At 36.7% G+C, this 22,003-nt stretch overlaps 1 protein-coding gene across 2 annotated transcripts in view; it reads left to right on the forward strand.

Annotated features, from left to right (window-relative positions):
* Window positions 1-21,585, forward strand: part of Katnbl1 (katanin regulatory subunit B1 like 1) — a 45,229-nt gene extending 23,644 nt beyond the window's left edge. Inside the window, exons 2-11 of one of the 2 annotated variants that reach the window (XR_007830516.1) lie at window positions 7,478-7,608; window positions 8,092-8,132; window positions 8,432-8,711; window positions 9,921-10,039; window positions 10,674-10,724; window positions 10,815-10,904; window positions 11,571-11,660; window positions 12,738-12,831; window positions 15,131-15,637; window positions 21,420-21,585. Coding sequence is in view for 1 of the 2 variants with exons in the window: in XM_051144325.1 (XP_051000282.1) it covers window positions 7,492-7,608; window positions 8,092-8,132; window positions 8,432-8,711; window positions 9,921-10,039; window positions 10,674-10,724; window positions 10,815-10,904; window positions 11,571-11,660; window positions 12,738-12,831; window positions 15,131-15,163 (915 nt within the window). In the remaining variant the exon portion in view is untranslated. Of the gene's footprint in view, window positions 1-7,477; window positions 7,609-8,091; window positions 8,133-8,431; window positions 8,712-9,920; window positions 10,040-10,673; window positions 10,725-10,814; window positions 10,905-11,570; window positions 11,661-12,737; window positions 12,832-15,130; window positions 16,147-21,419 lie in introns of those variants that run through there. The other variant, XM_051144325.1, reaches the window with a different exon arrangement.
* Window positions 21,586-22,003: the final 418 nt, after the last annotated feature.

The raw sequence follows: 22,003 nt of genomic DNA on the forward strand, positions 1-22,003 counted from the left end.
TATGTAGCTATCTCACCAGCCCAAGGGATTCCCTTTTCTGTATATCCTTGCCAGCACTTGTTTTGTTTACTTTCTGAGAGTTGGCGTTCCTAACAGAATATGGTAATAATCTAATGTGATTTGATTTGCATTTCCTTGATTATTAATGATGTTATCTAACATTTTTTAATACTCTTTTGGCTATTTGTTTGTCTGTCTCTGAAAAATGTCTGTTATGTTAGCTTACCACTGATGTGGCAGGATACTTGAGAAAACTACCTGATAGAGCAAAGGTTTATTTTCACTCAGTCTCAGAGGTTGTAATTCGTGATTACTTGACTTCATTGCTGTGGTCCTGTGAAGACAGGAAGTTGTGATGTGGAGAGCCTTGTAGAGCAAAGCTGCTTATTTCAGGGTAACCAAGAAGAAAGAAGATGGGAGGGACCGGGCTAAGAGATAAGAAGTATGCTGCCAGTGACCTACTTCCTGCAGACTCTGCACCAGGCCCTATCTCCTTCTACACAGGAGACGTTCAGGGACATTCTAGCCCCAAACTGTAGTAAGGTCCATTGCCCATTTTTCAATCAAGCTGCTTGATTTTTCTTTTCTTTCTTTTACTTTTCTGCCATTGCAGTTTTTGAGTTCCTGTTTTATTCTGGTTATTTAGCTCCTTGTCAGATTGTACAATTTGCATGTATTTTCTCCTACTCTTTAGGTTGTCTCTCTGATGAATGCTTCTTTTGTGCAAAAGCTTTTTAATTTGATGTGATCTTATTTGCCTTTGTCTGTTCTTGTTTTATTTGGGGATGAGGATTAATACAGTCTTTAAAAAATAAAAGAAACAAAAACTAGGAGCCGGGCATGGTGGTACAAAGCTTTGATCCCAGCACTTAGGGAGGCTATGCAGAGAAACTCTGTCTTGAAAAACCAATAAACAAACAAACAAACAAGCAAACAAACCAGGTGTTCTCTAAAAGAATAGCACTGATAGAATAAAGATATACAGGATTTATTAGAGTGGCTTACAGGCAGTGGTCTGAGTAATCCAGCTGTGCCTGTCTCCAGAAGGAAAGGCAAAGGGTTTGGTCACTGTTGAGTCCACAAGGCTGGATTTCCCAACAGTCCTGGTCTGGTGCTGGAGTCCTGGAGACTGCCAGTCTTTCGTGTCTTTTGGAATCCCCAAGAAGTAGGTTCTAATGCCAGTGAAGGAATGTCTCAGGAACAGGATAAAGGAACTTGGCCAGTGAGAGTGAGGGCAGCAGGCAAAAAGCAAAAACTTCTTTCTTCTATGTCATTTTCTTTAGGCTGCCACCTGAAAGTATGGCCCAGATTTAGGGTGAGTCTTTTCCACCTCAAAAAAACATGTCCATCTGAGTGGGTTGTAGTTGATTGCAAATGTAGTCACTTTGACAACCAAGATTAACTGTGACACTGGGATTACACAGTACATCGTTTTCCATACACTTTTAATAGGTTTCTTGTTTGTTTGTTTGTTTTAATTATTGAGTTTTGTAGGTCTAGAGATTCAAACCCAGGGTCCTGTACATGCCTGGCAAGCATAGTACCATTGAAATGTGCCCTCCAACACCCTGTTTTTTAAAATGCCAATTTTTAGAACATCCACTTTTCAAGACATTCTTTGGAAGTGATTTGGTTTTGTTTGTTTTTTTGAGAGGGTCTCTCTGTGTACAAAAGATTGACTCTTCCTGCCTCTGCCTCCTGAGTATTGGGATTATTTAACAAGGTGACCAAGTGGTTAAGACATTGTACTACTGAATTTATTTCTTATTTATGTATTATTATTATTATTATTATTATTATTATATTATTTTGTTTTTTAAATCTTCAATTAAAATTCATTTGGGAAGGAGGAGGGAAGGAAGAAGGAAAAAGGTAATGGCCAAAAACTATTTTCATTCTCATGTTTCTTAGGAGATAATCACGTATGGAAGGGATTCTTGTGGTAAGAAGAGTGTCTTTCTCAACAGCTTGCTTTGTTTTCATAGAGAAAGTGTCTAATTGAATTGCAAAGTTAAATACAATGTGAATAGTCAATGTAGTATATTAATATAAAGAGAAAACTAATTTGTCTTGACCTGTCCAGACATGTTTCATTCCTATATAATGAGTTTCCTTTGTTGTGAGAAGGCAGGGAGTGTATGAACACTTTGAGCTGTTTTATCTTTTGATTTGGCAGCCATTCTAGTAGAGTATATGAATAGATCCCTTTTTATCTTTGAGGTAGAAGATAACTACTATGTAAAGAAAATCATCCCATGAGCTCCATTTTGCTATTGTATTTCTCAAGCAAGCTACTGATTGTAAGCATTGTGTTCTTGTAAGAAAATGTATGTACATCAGTTTAGAAGTTGAAGTAATGCTAGAATATTGGTCCCTTCTCAATCCCTTAGTCTGCTTTTATTCTTTTAGGGCCATATTTTGTTCTTTGGTTGTTAGGAGATTTTTTTTTTTTTTTGTATGAGTCTTCAACCCTTCATACCATTTCAGATTTTTCTCTGTGTGTCTCTGCTTTTGAAGCATTCATAACATGTCTTTTGGGGAGAAGGACAATTCTATATTATGGCTCAAGAAAGGTGCTATTAAATGCATGAGACATGGGTAAAAAGAGAATATGTAGCTTACAAGGCCATTACAACAAGTCTTTGCCTTACAATTTTGATAATTCCCTTTATAAAGCTTTATTGTGATATAAAATGTACACCATGAAACTCACCTGTTTTAAATATACAATTCACTGACTGAAAGTACAGAGTGAAACATTCTCCAGTCCCAATAGATCTTTAGAGCATTTCTGTCACTGAGAAGCTTTGTGCCATTGTGCAGTTACTTCCATTCCTACTCCAGCTTGAAGCAACCAAGCTGTCTATACATTTTATTTTTATGAACATTTCATATAAAGAGATTCTGTCACAAGATGTGTCCTGTCCTCTTTTACTTACTGTACTGCTCATGCATACATAGACTTATGAGTACTTAATTCTTTTTTGAGGCTAAGTAGTGTTCTATATAGATATGAACAAACATTTTGTTTGTTAAGCAGGTGATAAACATTCTAATGTTTATGTTTTTTGGCTATGTTCAATATTGGCATAGAAATATTTGTGTAAATATGTTTTTCTTCCCCTTCAGTAAATATGTAGGAGTAGAGTTGCTGGATCTTTTTGGTGTTTCGTGACAGGGTTTCTCTGTGTAGGCTTGGCTGTCCTGGACTGGCTTTGTAGAGCAGGCTGGCCTCCAACTCAAAGTAATTCGTCTGCCTCTGCTGGGATTAAAGGCGTGAGCCACCACACTGGGCTTGAATTGCTGAGTCTTATGGTAAATTTGTATTTAACTTTAAGAAACTGCCAGAGACTAGAGCATTAGCTCATTGGGAGAGCATATGCCTTGCATACATTTCACCCTAGATGTTCATCCCCAGTACAGACAAAGGGATGGAGACCATGTCATGTTACTTTACATGATGCCTGAAGATCCTAGGTTCTCTATGTCTTTTCTCAGAACTTATATTTTTCTTCATTGCATAGCCATCCAGTTAAAGTGAAATAGTATTTTATGTGGTTTTGATTTTGTTTTTCTAATGATTAATATTTTTCATTTAAAAAATGCTACATGTGTGATTGGGATGTAGCTCAGTTGGGAAAGTGTTTGATTAACACGTGTGATCCTCAGCATCACATAACTGGTGCACACCTTTATTCTCAGTGCTTGGGAGGCAGAGCCAGGTGGAGCTCTGAGTTTGAGGCCAACCAGGCCTGTATAGTGAAAAACAAAAATTAAGCAGCATAAAATGGACAGCATATAGTGAGGTCATGTTTCTTAATCTGCTATGCCCATTTATGGGTTTTAGCTAGTGCATGTAGACCATTTAAATAACATAAGAGCTACCCAGACTGCTCAGCACAAGCCTCACAACTGAGTTTAGTCCTTAGAACCCATGTAATGGTAGAAGGAGAGAACCAGACAGAGTTGTCCTCTGACCTCCACAGACACATATGGCATACCAACAAATAATACAGTTAAAATAAGGAATAAATAAGGAAAAGGTAACTGCTGTGTGTTAGGCTTAGGGCTACCTTTTTTGGTTTTTGAGGGTTTTGGGGGTTATTTTCTTTATTTTGAATTTTTTTTTTCTTTTTGTTTTTTGAGACAGGGTTTCTCTGTGTATCCCTGGCTGTCCTGGACTCGCTTTGTAGACCAGGCTGGCCTCGAACTCACAGTGATCGCCTGCCTCTGCCTCTGCCTCTTGAGTGCTGGGATTAAAGGCGTGCACCGCCACGCCTGGCCTCTTTATTTTGATTTTCTATGAGTTACTTGAATATTGTTACTCTTTTAATTTATAGTTTTTTAGTATAGCCTTTTATTGGTGCTGTCAGTATCAAACACACAATAGTTTGTTTACTGCTGCTGCCAATTTGAGTAAAGTTATGTAGAAACCTTACGTCTCTTAATTCCCTTTGCCTTTGCCATTTACAGTTATTACAAATACTCCCTTTGTATATATTTTGAACCAAAAATAATTTTTAAAAAACTCAAGAACATAGCCAGGTGTGATGGCGCACACCTGTAATCCCAGCACTCAGGGAAGCAGGGACAGGCAAATGGCTGTGAGTTGGAGGCTGACCAATCAACCTCCATCCCTCTTTTTCTCTCTCTGGGTATCCAGTATTTTATTTATTTCATTTATTTATGGCTTTTTGAAGCAGAGTTTCTCTGTGTAGTCCTGGACTTTGTAGCTTTGTAGACCAGGCTGGCTCAAAGTCAGATCCACCTGCTTTTACCTCCTGAGTGCTGGGATTAAAGATGTGTGTCAACATGCCCAGCCCAGTTTTTATTTTAAACTCTCTTCATTTTTGTGAATAATTTTCTTCTAAGCTTTCTAACCATTCAGAGTAGATTGGAGAATCCCTTCCCATCTCTCATGTTAGAATCCATTTATCGTGTGTGTGTGTGTGTGTGTGTGTGTGTGTGTGTGTGTGTGTGTGTGTGTGTGTGTGTTTCATTCTTGCTACTGGAAAGGACTGTTTTGAATGTTGGGTGATTTCGCTACCCTCACATTTGACTAAATAGGACGTTTTAAGTTTCCTGAATTTTGGGGGTAGAGGATGTTTTGTTTTGAGATGGGGTCTCTGGCTGGCCTGGAACTATGTAAATTACTAAGCTGGCCTCCATTTACAGAGATAGAATTAAAAATGTATGCCATCATGCCTGGCTACTTTTTAAAATCCATTTTCTTAAATCACTGAATCATGCTAGCTTCTCTAATTTTTCTTAACTCTCTGAAATTTGAAGACGATGGACCTTCTGAGTCTGTTTTCATTCATTCATTCATGACTCAGACGGAGCCCTTTTCATCTAGAAGTGTTTGTCCTTCAATTTTGTGTAGTTTTCTTAAAATTTCTCACTGATTTCTGATATAGTCTTTCTTATACTTCTTTTGTTTGAATGTTGGTTCCTATAAACCTATCTTCTGATTCTTTTTATCATTTGCCCTTGTGCTCTGGAAGATACCCTCAAATTTCTCTTTCAACTTCTGTTGAGGTTTTGTTTTCTTTCTTTGTCTTACGTTTTTGTGTGTTTTGCCTGCACGTATGTCTGTTCCACATGCATGCAGTGCCTGCCGAAGACAGAAGAGGGTATCATTCCCTGTAACTAGAATCGCAGAACATGTGATCTATCTTGTGGGTGCTGGGAATTGAACCCAGGTCATCTACGAGAACTAGCTAGTGCTGTGAGCTGCTGAGCCACCTCTACATTCTCATTAATTTGAGGGGTTTTTTGTGGTTTGTTTGCTTGCTTGCTTGCTTGTTTTGTTTTGAGTCTTAATATATCCTGATTTTCATTTCTAACATTTTTGTGCTTGGTTTTTGAGACTGGGTTTCACTTTATATACATGATTGGCATTAAACCTAAGGAGATCCTCTTGTTTCTGCTTCCAAGTGTGGGATTACAGACACAAGCCACTACTCCTAAGTTAACAAACACCTAGTGTGTGTGTAAGTTTTGTTAGCTTTCACAGTTAAGCACCACCATAAACAACATAGAGGAACCTCTGTTTTTTTGGTTCTTTTTTGGTTTTTCAAGACAGGGTTTCTCTGTGTAGCCTTGGCTGTCCTGAACTCACTTTGTAGACCAGGCTGGCCTCAAACTCACAGAGATCCGCCTGCATCTGCCTCCCAAGTGCTGGGATCAAAGGCGTGCGCCGCCACCACCCGGCTTGTTTGTGATTTTTAAGGGGTGTGTGTATATTTGTATGCCCATAGATTCGTATGTATGTATGTATGTATGTATGTATGTATGTATGTATGTATGTATGTCTGATTTACTGTGGGGCTGGTCTGAGTTCCCAAGGAATCATCTTTTGTGTTCCCCTTGGAGTATTGAGCTTGATTGCAAATCTTCATAAGTCAAGTGGAAGAAAGGAGATAAAGAGGTTTTAGATTTAGCATGTAAACTTTTATTTGACTCCTGTTTTTTAGAATATGTTCTTTCAACCTCATTTGTACCTGATATTATTCTACGAACTTGAGTTTACATTTTTCATAGAATAAAATTGTAGTCCGGGCACATACTTGTAATTCCAACAATCAAGAGGCCCAGGTACAAAGGAGGATCTGGAATATGAAGCCAGCCTGGACTATAAAGCAAGACCTTTCCTCAGAAACAAAGCAAGCAAACAATAAAGACCACTTTGGTCTTTTGCTGGGATTTGAAAAGGGGTTTCATGGATCTAACTGTGCCTTGAATGGATATTCAGTCAGTGTGCATGTTTTTTTGGGTTACCTTTATCCTGACTTCCTGATGACCTTGATAGTGTCAGCTTCTAAATCTTGTGGGGATTCTGCTTTACATGGTTCTTTGCTGATTTAGAATTTTATTATCTGCGTTATATTGAAATGCAGAATTTAATGTGTATGTCATATTGAAAAGACCTACCAAGTCAGTTACCACTTTGCCTTGGCGGTTTCTAAATTGTTGCTCTTATCTCTTCTTTTTCTCCATAATGGTAATATGCTTTTAAAAACTCTTTCCTTCTCATTTTAATGAAGTTTCAGAAGGACAGAAGTAATTAATCCATTTTTTAAGATGGAGACCGTTTTATAGTGTAGCTTCTGTGGTTTGTCTTGCTTTTCACTCTACAACAAAACCAGCCTCCTGACTAAGCTTTAGCCCATAGAAGGTGAAGAGCCTTAATTTCCTGGGGAACCATATGTTGTGCTTCTTTTGTGTTTCAGGTTTCAGAAATATCTAAAACGAGGTTTACATTTGTATTCCTAGAATTTAGGAAGCGGTGGCAAAGTTGGAACATTGAGTTTCAAGTCAGCCTTAAAGATTTGTTATACACACATACACACAGAGACACACACAGTGTTACGCACATTTGCACAGCACAGAGCTGTTAATGTATGCATATATAGATTGTATAAAATATCAGGTTCTTTTACTTTTTAAATTTTCTATTTATTTTTACTTTGTTTAGGCACTTAAGAGATTATGGCATCTGATACCCACCATGTTAAAAAACGGAACTTCTGTAATTGTTTTGAGGATCATCCCAGTGATCTTCCTAGAAAGAGGATCTCTAATTTCACCAGTAAGAACATGAAGGAGGTAAGGAAGACAGTTTTGTCTCTTAGGTTAAGTAGAATTAATGGAGCATACCTATTATTATATTCCTATATAAGAAAATGTCAGCAAGTATGCTATTTTTATAAGTTATAATATAAATCTTTTAGTTGACAAGGAACTCAGAGATGCATTTTGTTCACTGAAAGGTTTATTAGCAGTGAAATAATTTGCTTTAAACCACATTAAACTTGAATTGACTTATTAAGTACTCTTTAAGTTCAATATATGTCAAATATTGTTTTTTTAAGAAAAAAGGAGGTAGATAATGTTGCTTTGCCAAACATACTAAAATACAATATTGTCCCTTGTGGCTGAAACCTTGGTATTAGAACAAAGAAAACATGACCTCCCCCCTCCAAAAAAAACCTATTGAACTTTAAACTGCGTTGTTGACATCAGTCATAAAGTTTATATATCTCTATTAAATAACTAAACATGATACCATTGTTTAATTTTGATTTTCAGGTTAAGAAATCTCCAAAACAGTTGGCTGCTTACATAAGTAGGTAAGAGCTTCTTTAAAGTTTGTAGAAAAATATTGAAGGTGGTTAAAAATGAAGACATAAGACAAATAAATATTGTTTTTATTATAATTAATAAGTTAACTTGTTATCAAGCAGTTCCTCTGTGCTGGGCTCTGCACTAATACATCAGTTCTATCTGTTCAAATTCAGAGATGACTTTTAAAAATTACTTTCTTCTAATTTTAGTGGCTTACAATTTAAAAATGTAACCAATTAAATCTCCATTTAAAATCTTCTCTTTGTGTTTTTTCTTTTTTTCACTTAATAAATTCTTTTTACAGAACAGTTGGACAAGCCGTGAAAAGCCCAGATAAACTGCGCAAGGTGCTCAACCACAGAAAGTTAGTTCGCCATCCCTTCCCAAGTCTCTGTTACAGAACTAAGCAGTCCCCTAAAAGTGGGGGCTGTGACATGGCAAATAAAGAAAATGAACTGGCTTGCGCAGGCCATCTGCCTGAAAACTTACACCATGATAATCGAACGTTTGTCATTAATGCCAGTGATTCTGGTTCCTCACAGACAGAAAGCCCATCATCAAAATACAGTGGTTTCTTCTCTGAGGTAAGTCAATTTTAGCTTCACTTTATTCCTGTTCTACTACTGGGTTGCTTGGGTTTCTTTTTGATTTCCTGTCAAATCTCCTCAACCACCCCCCCGCCCCACCCCCGCACCCAATGCTATTCTGTTAGCAGATAGCCACCCATTGAATACATAAATATTTTAATGATGATTAACTCCCTAAGACAGTTGTACAAACTAACCCCCTATGTCTCTAAATTAGCAACACCTAAAATAGAATGAAATGCCTGATTGGCTGCTGTAAATAGCCAAAACAAGTCGGCAAGGAGAAACTTAAGGAAGGGGGAAGAGACAGTTTGCCTTAAAAGTACATCACTGTAGCCTGTTATCTAGTGAGCTTTGCTGGATCCTGAGAACTGCCCAGTGGGGACCTTACTCAGCAAACCTGCTTAATATACCTCTTTTGACTATAAAATTAACCCTAAGGAAAGTAATTGTACAAATGCATGTATCTGTACACACCATGACATTCACAGAAACAGTTTTAATTGAAAAATCAGAAATAATCTAAATAGTGATATGTAAAGACTAAAAACATGCTATTATTTTTTGTTAAATGAAGTCAATATGTATTTTAGTATTAAAAGTGTGCATAGGTTCTCAGGGAGGCAGAGGCAGGCGAATTGCTGTGAGTTCAAGGCCAGCCCAGACTACATAGCAAGTCCAAGACAGCCAATGCTACACAGAGAAACCCTGTCTTGGGTTAATAGGTCAGCTAGAAGTAACTTATTGTATAAATTGCTGGGATTTTTAAAAAAATGATAACAAGAAGGGAGGAGAGAAAAGGTCCTAAATTTGTTCGCATCATTTATTCACTGTATTTAACTGCCAATTAGAGTATTACTTTTTGAGGGCCAGTATAAGGAGTTACCTTTGCATAATTTAAAGCTGTGTCTACCAGACTGTTTTCATTTTAAAAAAGAAGCGGTATTGGGCTGGAGAGATGGCTCAGAGGTTAAGGGCACTTGGCTGCTCTTCTGAAGGTCCTGAGTTCAATTTCCAGCAACCACATGGTGTTTCACAACCATCTATAATGAGATATGGTGCCCGCTTCTGGCGGGCAGGCACATATGCAGGCAGAACATTGCATATATAATAAATAAACAAATCTTTAAAAAAAAAAAAAAAAAAAAAAAGAGGTGGTATCATGTTTTAGTGTGATTTTTAACAAGTTAGTTGATTGCCTTTCAGGTTTCTCAGGACCACGAGACAATGGCCCAGGTTCTATTCAGCAGGAATTTGAGACTGAATGTAGCTTTGACTTTCTGGAGAAAGAGAAGTATAAGTGAACTTGTTGCTTATTTAGTGAGGTGAGTGTGACTTTTTGGTCTCTGTTTCTCATGAGTAATTTTTAATGAGATATGATAAGTGACTTAAAAAATTTTTATTGGTTAAAATTTAAACATTGTGTTTAGCATTCATAGAGACAGTATAGTGTACATTACATTGATCACTAATTTAAGTGTGATGAGTATACAGAAAACGTTTATCAGATGGAACAAAGATGTTAGTTTTTCTGGTTATGACTCTTCTTATCTGTAAAACTAAATGTGGGAATCCTACCATTTGGGGGGAAAAAAAGCATCACCCTTCTCATTGTATTTAAAAGTCTCTCAAATACTACTTTACTGTAGTTCATCTTTCCCATTCCTCTTACTGTTCCCTTTTCCTCCACAGCATTATTCATCAGCACCCTGCTCTATCTATGTTACTTGCTTGTCTCTCTTTGATCCACTGCTGCCTCCTACACCCACCCAGACATCAGACAGCAAGCTCTGTCCAATATAAAGGGAATTTCATATTCTGAGTACTTGACTCACAATAAATACTGTATTTACTTATTAAATATTGAATGCTTCCAAAGGAACATGGAGATTGTAACGTGAATGTAAGTCAACCTCGGCTCTAATTTTCTAAGCAGTGGTGTCTGTTTTGTACTTGCAGGATAGAAGACCTTGGAGTTGTGGTAGATTGCCTTCCTGTTCTAACCAATAGGTAAAAACAATATTTTTTCAGAAAAAAATAATAAGCCTTAAAAACAGATTATAAGCATTTCATAATTTTATAACTTAGAATTTCTTTTAGCTTACAGGAAGAAAAGCAATGTATCTCACTTGGCTGCTGTGTAGACTTACTTCCTCTAGTAAAGTCTTTACTTCAGAGCAAATTTGAAGAGTAAGTCTAATCTAAATCTCAATTTCCTTTTTCTCTTTCAACATTCTCAAATTTGTGTTTTATAAGTATATGGTAGGAGACTGGGCTCATACGCATGCACACACACACACACACGTACATACGTATATATGATAACTTTTTTAATTAAAAAATCTTAACATTTTGTTTCTTGTGGCAGTGTGGGGGGTCAGAGAACAACTTGTAAGAGTTGGTTCTCTTCTTCCACCATGTGAATTCCAGTGATTAACTCTGGTTGTCACGTTTGGTGTCAGGTGTGTTTACACATGACCCATCTCTCCAGCCTTATTTTCTATTTCTAAGGAGTTTATAGTATGGTTAGGAAAGGAGTATAAGCACTAAAGAGCAATTAGAAAAGCATCTATAAACGGTTGTGTAATTTCTGTGACTTTGTGAAGTAGATCATAAAAGTAGTAGTAAAATATATTTTTCTTATTTTGTTTTGTTGAGATAGAGTTTCTCTGTGTGTAACCCTGGCTGTCCTGGAATCATGCTGTAAACCAGGCTGGCCTCAAACTCACAGAGATCTGCCTGCTTCTGCCTCCAGAGTGCTAGGATTAAAGGCATGTGCACCTGACTTGAATATTATTGGTTTTAAAGGCTTATTATATGAAAGCACTTAAATTTTGTCACAATATTTCATTTCAGATATGTGATTGTTGGCTTAAACTGGCTTCAAGCAGTAATAAAAAGGTGGTGGTCAGAACTCTCATCTAAATCAGAAATTATAAGTGATGGGTAAGTGTAGCTTCAAAGGTAATTTCTGCTGAAATTTCTATGGAAAAATATCTTAGATAAACAAAGTAGTGAGTTTATTCTGTCATCCTCATTCTATAATTTTATTCTCTTCATTTTCAGAGAAATATTAAACTGAGGCACTCTATATTTATGAAAAACCTCACAGAGCCCTATAACTCTCTGCATCCATTCTGCCAAAACCCTACCTTTTATTTTGTTTGTTTTATTCTGAGACAGTCTCACTGTGTAGCCAAGGCCATCTTTAAATTCACAGTCTTCCAGCCCCAACTTCCTGAGTGCAGAGTGTAAGATAGCACACCTATCGCAACCCCTCCCTCACGAAGGAAGTCAACACAGCAGTGCTTTAACCTTCACATGCACTGTGCCAATAAGGGAGAGGAAAGGAGTTGCCCTTGGTGCAATAAGGAATGAAAATATCCTGCCTGGTCTCCAAAAACTATTACAATCATTATGATTTGAGTGTTGCCTTAGCGTGAAAATATGTGAGAATTCCCCCAAATGAACTGGACTCAAGCCAGGCATGGCAGAACACGCCTATAATCCCAGCACTGAGAAGGCATGGCAGAACACACCTGTAATCCCAGCACTGGGAAGGCATGGCAGAACCCGCCTGTAATCCCAGCACTGGAAAGGCATGGCAGAATACGCCTGTAATCTCAGCACTGGGAAGGCATGGCAGAAAATGCCTGTAATCCCAGCACTGGGAAGGCCAAGGTAGAAAGAACTCAAGTTTCAGGCTAGCCTAGGCTGCTTACCAAAACTCGGTATTTAAAAAAGAGGGAGGAACAGAGAACAATACTTGTATCTGTTAAGTTCCATAAGCCTTGTAGACTAACAGAATTTCTCCTTCATACCCAAAAAAGTTGTCCACATGCTACAAACGCCTGTATGTTTTCTTGTCTACTTCAACTAAATATCCATTAATTTCTGTGCCTGACACATATTATTTTAAGAAGTTGCTTAACTGTAGCATATAGTTTTCTGCTGATATACATTAAAAGCACATCTGTATCTATTTTCTTTTTTCATTTTTCATTCTTTTCTTTTTCCTTTTAGAAATATTAAGATTTTAAAACAACAGTTGAATAGATTATGGGAACAGGAAAATCATCTTACTTTGGTTCCAGGATATACTGGTAATATAGCTAAGGTAATCTATATTTGTAATTTAAGAGTTATACATGAATTTAATACTGATTTTTATTGATACGCTTGTCTGTTACAGGAAAAAGGTACATTGCTAGTTTGGATTTTACTGTTTAAACTTCTAGAAGACATTGATAGTGTAATTGCAGAAAGAATTAGTAGTAGGAAATATTTTCACTCCACTGCTGGGCATTTGCTGTTATGAGTAGTTAGTTACCAGGAAGTAAAAACATTGTATGGATTAAGGAGGGGGCTCATGAAATTTTCCTTGGATACCTATATAAAAAGAAACAAATGAGATCAAGCATTAAATGTGTCACTATATAGGTGATTGTACCCAGGAGATTTACCCGCACACCCCTCCATCCCCCTTTCTCCCTCCCCATCTCCCCTGTCCCCCCATCCATTCCTCTCCACCCCCACCACCCCCACCCCCGTCCTTTTTATTTCCCCCTGAGGCTGTTTTAGTATGTAGTCCTGGCTGGCCTCAAACTCACAGAAATCTGCCTGCCCCTGTTTTCCTAGTGCTGGGATTACAGGTGTATATCATCTTGTCTAGCAGGAATTCTTTTTTGATTCACTACTTTTACTCTGATTATTGACTCAATTAATGTTTTGTATGTCATCATACTTTGTTCAAATTTATCTTCTTTAACACCCTTCAGAATGTTTAATGATTATAGTCTTATAAACAGAATTCTATTTTTCTGAAGTTGTTTGTTTTTTTAAAATATACATAACACATTACTGTGAAGATCTTAGTAAAGCTGAAAAGCATTGTGTCCTTACTTTTTTTTTTTTTTTTTTAATCTTTGGTTACTAAGACAAGGTCTGTGTAGTTAGGGCTAGTCTTAACTCACTGCGAAGCCCATCCTGCTGTTGAAATCACCATCTTCTTGCCTCAGCCTCCTAAGCGCTGAGATCAGAGGAATATGCTACCAAGCCTAGCTAACTTAAATTTTCTTTTTATTACAAAGGAAAAGCTTTCTTATAAACATAGCCTTAAGATACTATGATGATAGTGAAAATTATCAAATAATTAAAGTTTCAATGTAAAGTCTATAATAAAAATCTTTATTATGATATCAGCCCATAATGTGTCATTTTAAAAATAAATGTTTTCTTTGACAGTTCCATACATATGTATAGTACAGTCTGGTCATGCTGATCTCATCCTTTCGCCACCTCCAGTCACCCTTCCTCTCCCAAGTTCCCATTCCACTTTTATATCTTTTTTGGTTTGCTTGTTTTTTGAGACGGATTTCTCTGTGTATCCTTGGCTGTCTTGGAACTCTCTTTATAGACCAGGCTGGCCTCACACTCACAGAGATCTGCCTGTTTCTGCCTTCCAAGTTCTGGAATTAAAGGCATGTGTCACCACCTCTTAGTTCACTTGTATATATTTTTGCCTTGTTTTTTGTTTTACGAGCTATCTGCTGGGGCATGAGTAAGTGGCTATATCCTTGACTGCTCCTCTATATCTTTTTTTTTTCCAGGTTAAAAATCAGAGCAGATTATAATAGGTTGAAGAGTTGATCTGGAGAGGTAGCTTAGTGGTTAAGGGCAAGTATTGTTCTTACAGAGGACCTAGGTTCTCTTTTCTAGTACACACATTGCGGGTTAAAGCTTTCTGTAACTTCAATTCCAAGGGATTCAGTGTCCTCTTCTGGCTTCTTTTGGCACTATGCCTACATGTGGTGCACATACGTACAAGCAGGCAAACATCCATACACATAAAATAAAAATAAATCAAATTTGAAAATAAAAGAGATGATATTGTCAAATGATGCTTTAGGCTTTGGCTTATATAGCACTTAACAGAATTTCTGCAAACGTTAACTACAAAGCAGAATTGTTTGAGCACAGGAACAAAAGCATTCATTTAGTATTTGCTCAACGTTATTGAACTTGTTCTATGTGCTAGACCTTGTGATAAACAAATGAAGATAAAAAATTATGAATAACATGTCTTTTAAAGATTTCAAAGGGAACTAGGACAAATTAAGAAACAAAAGCAGAAAAGAAAGCAGGTTGTGTGAAGGGTGGAAAGATGGCTCAGTACCTAAGACTGTTGTTCTTAGAGGTCCCAGGTTCAATTCCCAGCACCCACATGGCAGCTCACAACTGCCTGTAACTCCTATTCCAGGGAATCCAACTTCCTCACACGTGCAGGCAAAACACCAATGTACATAAAATAAAGATAAATAAATTTTTAAGAAGCTACATGACTTAAAAAATAAAGCATGTTGTGTGTGTTTGTATTTGCTTTATTAACTAATGGAATGTTTGTTTTATCCTTTAAGGATGTAGATGCTTATTTATTACAGCTGCATTGAGAGATTTCATCTTCTAAAGAGTGTTTGGTTATTCAGACAGCGCTGGATTATATGATTTCCAAAAGCAGGTCTCTCCTGAGAATTATGAACTGTGGAAGAAACAAAACCTATTTTTGTCTTTTAAAAAGCCACATAATAAAACCACTAATGAAATCCTAACAATCTACTTCACATTGAAGTGGAAATATCCAGAAGGAGCAGCTTCAACTTCAATGAGGTGAAAATGCACTATGAAGACTGTTCGCCTTTGTTGCATGCAGATTTTATATGGCTGTTCGGTAACATTGTTATGAACTGCTGGGTCCTAACTCAGTCCTACATAAGAATATCATTTATAATATGCAAAAACAAGACAGTACTTATTACCAGGAACTGTAAAGACCAATCATTAATTTTTACTTTTATGAAGAAACACTTAAATGTGTGCAGCTATTTTCTTCTGTTGAAAAGACTTTGAAAGTTTAAAACATCATAGTAAGTAATATTAAATTTTTTTGTCCACACTGATATTATGTACAAATGCCTTAATTATTGATAAGCCAATGTGTTATAATACAAATATCTCATTTTTTAAAAATGTAAAGCAACCATGCTTCTGGCATGATAAAATCATGGAATTAAATCAGGGGTTTACATTCATGTAGAATGTTGTTGTTGAAATATATTCTACATCATTTTTTAAACTTGATAAATTTTTAGTATCTCTGATTTTTTCCCAGAATCTTCATATTATGTTTATATGTGTCATTCTTATATAAAGAAAAAAGGTGAATATGTATTTGTATGAATGTTTAACTGGAAATGTTCATGGAGTTGGCTAATTTATATTCACTTTTTATTGTATATAAGTTCTAATATTTTTCATTTCTGTAACATTTAAACTTCATTTGAGTAAATTTACTAAATATTTCTATTTTTGCTTTTTTAATTCTAATTTTATATGAAACCTAATTTTTTGTCACTAAATGTGTTCTGAAAAGTTGCATACAGTACTTCAGAATTGTTTACAGTTGATGCTGATGTTGCACTTCACGCCCAGCACATCGCATCGCTACCTCCTCTGATGGTTAGTGTGAGGTCCCAGCAAACTAGGTGCCAGTGGCTTTCGGTTTTCGTTTTTCAATATAACCATTTGAAGTATCAGTGTGCTCAGTTCTGGAATGTCTTAAGAGTTTGGATTGTACCTGTCTTAGATGGAATTGCAGTTGAGTACCACTCCTGCTGACCCACCCATCACCTTCCTTTGATAAGGCTTGCTAGCTTCCAGAACAGATAAATGGACTTTCTCTTCATATCCCAGTGTACATCTTTGACATTTAAACAGTGACTACTGAGGAGCCTCCCCAGCATCTCTTCTTGCTATGAAAATGTCTAAAGTGTTACTTCACTGTTTTGTATAGCTATTATTCCAGATAGCTATATACTCCACGAAATGGGTGTTGGTTGTAGTAATTATTATATCTTCAGATTAGAGCCATTCCAGGTGACACAATTTTGTGATTGACAGGTATCTAAGAAGTCCTTTTTCAGAATGTGGGAATTTCATACGTCTCCATCATCTCTGAAACCTTAAGATGGGAAATACAGTCTTTCTTTCATCTTAGTCCTTTAGTTTTCAACGTCTTTTTTTGTTGTTGTTTTGTTTTTTGTTTTGTTTTTTTGAGACAGAATTTCCCTGTGTAGCCTTGGCTGTCCTGGACTGACTCTGTAGACCAGGCTGGCCTCGAACTCATAGCGATCCACCTGCCTCTGCCTCCGAGTGCTAGTTTTCATTTTCTTATTGAACCATTTGGACAGGCTAACGTGGTTTGGTTGGAGTGTGATGCTATTGAGTCTAAGGATTTGAGTCTAATCCTTTTAACTTCATTACCTTGTCACATGCACAAAGTAATTCTTTGGCTTCTGATTGCATCTTCCTTATTGGTATCCACCTAATAAATTCAACTTGTGATCATAAAGAATGTGGTGTGTATAGTTTACTTCTCAAAGAGATATAGTGTAGTTGATTTCTATGACAGTATAGATTTCCAGGTTTGAAGAGAAAGTATTTAAAATAAGATCTAACATACCTTGTAAATTTTGCACAGTATCAAGTAATATGGATCAGATTATTGACAGTGTCTTAAAAAATCAAACTTCAAGTAAATGAAGTATCAATAAAAATTAAGTATAGTAAGAAACAATACTATTGTTTTAATGGAATTTGTATGCCTACATGTATGTTTGTTGACATTGAGTAAAATGGCATGCTCCATTTTGTATGCTCCAAGCAATGGAAAAAGCAGCCTCATATTTAAGTGCTATTCCATAGCACACACTGCAGTTCCTTTGCACCTAAGTTGCTGATTTGTGACTGTAAGATCCTTGGACAACAGGTGGATGAAAGAAGTATTTTTGAATATTTTTATTACTATTAAAGTCCTTTCATACTACATTTTAATTAGGATAGGGCTATATCTACCAAAGAGCCAAAGAACACATTAGGGCTACTCACTGTGGTACCCTAGTTCAAGTTGGTCGGTTACCGTATTCATGTGCTTTTTTGTTATTGTGCTGCTAAATAGAATACCAAACAGGAATTTCCCAAAGTCTCTGCCTTTTCAGCTTTTCTACCTTCTTAAGTTTTCTGTACTTTGGTAACTTTGCAAAGGTAGGGACAACTAGATTATAGAGGTGATAGAGAATCATTATCAAATAATTTGCACCCACTACAGATAAAGTAAATGGATTTTTGCAGTATGTGGTCATGATCAGAAGGAGGCTTTAACTTAGAAAGCAAGTATTAGCAAATAGTTTTCAAAGATAGCTTTTGGCAGCAATTTAAAAAAGCATCAGTTTTGTGTATAAATCCTGAAATGTGGGAATTTGGATGCAAGCATCTAGGGAGTACTAATACTAGAACTAAACTCTAAGGTCTACTAAGAATTAGATGCTAATGACTCTAAACACATTTGAGTCATCTGGAGGGAACTTAACTACATGACTTCGATTATAGATATATTTTCTAGATTCTTTCAGATGGAAATAGTGTTGTGTGTTGATAGGTGTTTACTGATATATCCATTCTTTTTTAATTTTTAAATTGTAAAATAAAATCTTCCCAGTATTCTACTCTTCCCACCTTTCATTTTGTGACAGGAACATACAGTATATAGGTATAGTATATAGGTAGTACATGCCTATAATCCTATCCTTTGGGAGTCAGGCAGGTGATTTCTGTAGGTTCAAGGACAGCCTGATTTACATAGCCAGTTCAGACCAGCCTGGTCAAAAAAAAAGAACAAGAAAATTTCATCTTTACACATGACATTCTTCTAATTTATAATATATCTGTATTAAATAACAACACTATAGCAATAGAAATGAACGTTGCATATTGTGTATCTGGCATATTGGGTACATTTTCCAATACTACATTTAGCATTTTTAATAGTATATTAAAATTCTGTTTTTATAATTTTCTCTGGGTCAAGCCATTGAGCTAACAATATTGTTTAAAAACCAAACGTTAGTAAAATGTAAGTACAAATACATACTGAACATTAAATCAACCATGTTCTCCCTTGAAGACTGCAATTAGTCACAAAACAGAAGATACAGCTGTTGTTTACCAGTAGTTTTAGTAAAGGCAACACCACAACTGCTGGTATTTTTTTCAAAATTTGTTATAAAACTGTTGCTTTGATATTGCAGAATTTTTATTCTTTATACCATTTTCAGATGACAGCTTCCAAAGTCTAGATAAAGATTCAACCCCCAAATACACCTGCTCAAGTACAAATTTCTTCTCTCCCCTTCCCTCCCCTCCTCACTTCTTTACTTTTTACCATTTGAAAAACATCTTTAAAAACATCATTTGGTCCTGTCAATTCCTTTGGCATCTGCATTAATTGTTCTCGTTTGAGGAGTAGAGGAGAAACTTTATTTTGGTTGATCAAATAGACATGCTTTTTTTTTTTTAAGTTTTAGAAAACATTGTTTATCATTATGCATCTTGTCTTACATATCACCCCAAGATTTACAGTTGTATATTCTCTTGCACATTGAAAGCATTCATAGGAACATCGTAAAACATCCTAGATAAAACTATTCTAGAGTTGGCCTTATTTTGTATTTGTTTCTCTTCATCCACAGTATTACTATATAGATTAACAGTCTCAATAGGTCTTGGATTTGCATTCTTACTGAATATCCATAATATAAGTTATTGCCAACGTGCAAATTTCTTACTATTGAACTATTTCTAAATCATTTATCAATTACTGTTATGCAACCCTGAACTTTTTCTCAGTTTGTTACCTTATTTCTCCTTCCATTAAACTAGAGGGATTACTACATTATTCCAGCAACCTCTTTGTCCCTGACATTGGTCTGTATCTCTAAAACTCATTCTCTATACATGGTGCACTAGGATAATTTGTAAGGCATAAATTGTACTACTGTGTCACTCTTTAAGGCCTCTTAAGAGAGGCTGCAGAGATATCAGTCAGTAGAGTGCTTCTTCCGCAAACATGAAAATCTGAGTTTAATACCAGAACACCTGCTCGACCATGTTCATAGCAGCCTTATTCATAATAGCCAGAACCTGGAAACAGCCTAAATGCCCCTCAGTTGAAGAATGGATAAAGAAACTGTGGTACATTTACACTATGGAATACTACTCAACTATTAAAGACAAGGAAATCCCGAAATTGTGGGCAAATGGATGGTACTAGAGATGATCATAATGAGTAGTTAACCCAGAAGCAGAAAGACTCACATGGTATATACTCACTTATAATTGGGCACCAGCCCTAAAGGCATGTCCCAGGAAAGTCTTCACTTACCAGGAGATTGGGATAGATGTGAGGACATCCTACTGAGACTCTAGGTAAGAGAAATATAGGAGATGAGGAAATAGAAGGACCCAGAGGGTACTAGAAACCTACAAGAAGAACATCATGATGGGTGGATCGGGGCCCAGGGGGACCTGCTCAAACTATTGCACTAACCAAGGACAATACAATAGTAAACATCGAACCCCTATTCTGATCTTCCCAATGGACAAGACATTCTCCACAATTATGTGGAGAGCGGGGACTGACTTTGACATGAACTCTCGTGCTCCATATTTGACCACCTCCCCTTAGACCTGGTGGCACTCTAAGAAAGAATAAGCAGGCTACCAAGATGAGACTTGATAGCCTATGACCATATAGTGGGGGAGGCGGTCCCCCTCGGTCATAGACCTAGGGGAGGGGAATAGGGTGAAAGTGGGAGGGAGGGAGGAATGGGAGGATACAAGTGGTGGAATAACAATTGAGTTGTAATCTGAATAAATTAATAAAGTTTTTTTTAAATCTAAAAAAATATAATAATACCAGAACCCCGTAAATACCACACTTGGTAAGCACTTGTGATCTTAGGTACAAGAAGGAGACGGGTAGACTCCTGGGCCTCACTGGCTGCCCAGCCAGCGTTGCCTATTTGGGATCTGTGCCTCAAAAAACCAAAAACCAGACCTTCCTGAGAATGACACTGGAGACTGTCCTCTGGCCTCCACACACAATCTTTTAAAAGTGTGGTGTCTTGTTATCTCTTACAACAAAATACCTGGGACTGAATTGTTTGTAATTTGTTTTTGAGATAATGTTATTTCAGTACCCCACAGTGGCTATAAGCTTGCTAAGTCACTGTGGATAGTCTTAAACTTTTTTTTGTAACATTTTTGCAGGGGTGGGGTGGGTGATGGTGGTGGAGGTCAGAGGAAAGCTTGTAGGAATAGGGTCATCTTCTACCATGTGGGGCATCTCCCTACAAGACAGAACGCACTTGGTTCGATTTTTGGGTATACTGTGCTTCTGAAAAACGCTTTGTTCTCCTGCACTCTGCCCCAGATTCATTTGTTTAATCACTTTCTTGGCCTTCGCAGTTCTGTGTGAAGTCTTTGTAGCCTCTGTGGCTAGTGCAGGGAGATACTCCTTACCCCTGTTGTTTTCTTATCACAACTTACCAGTGTTCTATGGTTGACTGTCTTCTCAGATTGGTAGACCCGTAAGGCCGGAAGACTATATTTTCTTAATCCCTAATGCTTAGCACAAAGCCTGGCAAATAATTTCTATTTTTTATATCTTAAGGAATTAAGCAAAGCTATGGGATATTTGGACCTAGATTGTATAAAGAAATAATTAATATACTCCAGAGTTATTTTTGATAGCATAGCACAAAATAGATAGTTCTAAAATAAAAATAATCCCATTTTCTCCTTTTATTTTAGGCAGTTGGGTTATGAATGTGCTGCAACAAAATTAAACTACCAAAACGAAGCATATGACTCTAACGGTTGTTACATCTGTTTTTCTCTGCTATATTGTCTCTGCATTCCACATAAAATCCATAAAAGTGAGGACTGTTTATAAAATGCAATGAGTATTTTCAATAATGTGTGAAACATGTAAATTCTCAGAATTGAAAAATGTTCGCTGGGTGTTTTCTTCTTTTATCTAAAAGTAATCGAGAGTCATGACAGTGATTTTAAATAAACTCATCTTTCAAGTCACAAAAGATACATATTAATTTCTGAAAACAGTCCCCCCAATTTAAATGTATTAATCTACTTCATGGGGAACCACTTGGTCCTGTTTTCTTTTCTGTTTGTACATGTGTATGTTCATGTGTGTGTCCGTATTTTTAAATTTTATTTTATATATTATATCCCAGCCACAGTTTTTCCTCCCTCTTCTCCTCCTAACCCCTTCCCCCCACCTCCCCTCTCCCCCAGATCCACTCCTCCATTGATCTTCAGAAAAGGGTAAGCTTCCCAGGGATATCAACAAAACATGACATATCAAGTTACAGTAA

Source organism: Acomys russatus, chromosome 4 (genome assembly GCF_903995435.1).
Source record: "Acomys russatus chromosome 4, mAcoRus1.1, whole genome shotgun sequence".
In the NCBI taxonomy this organism is placed as follows: domain Eukaryota; kingdom Metazoa; phylum Chordata; class Mammalia; order Rodentia; family Muridae; genus Acomys; species Acomys russatus.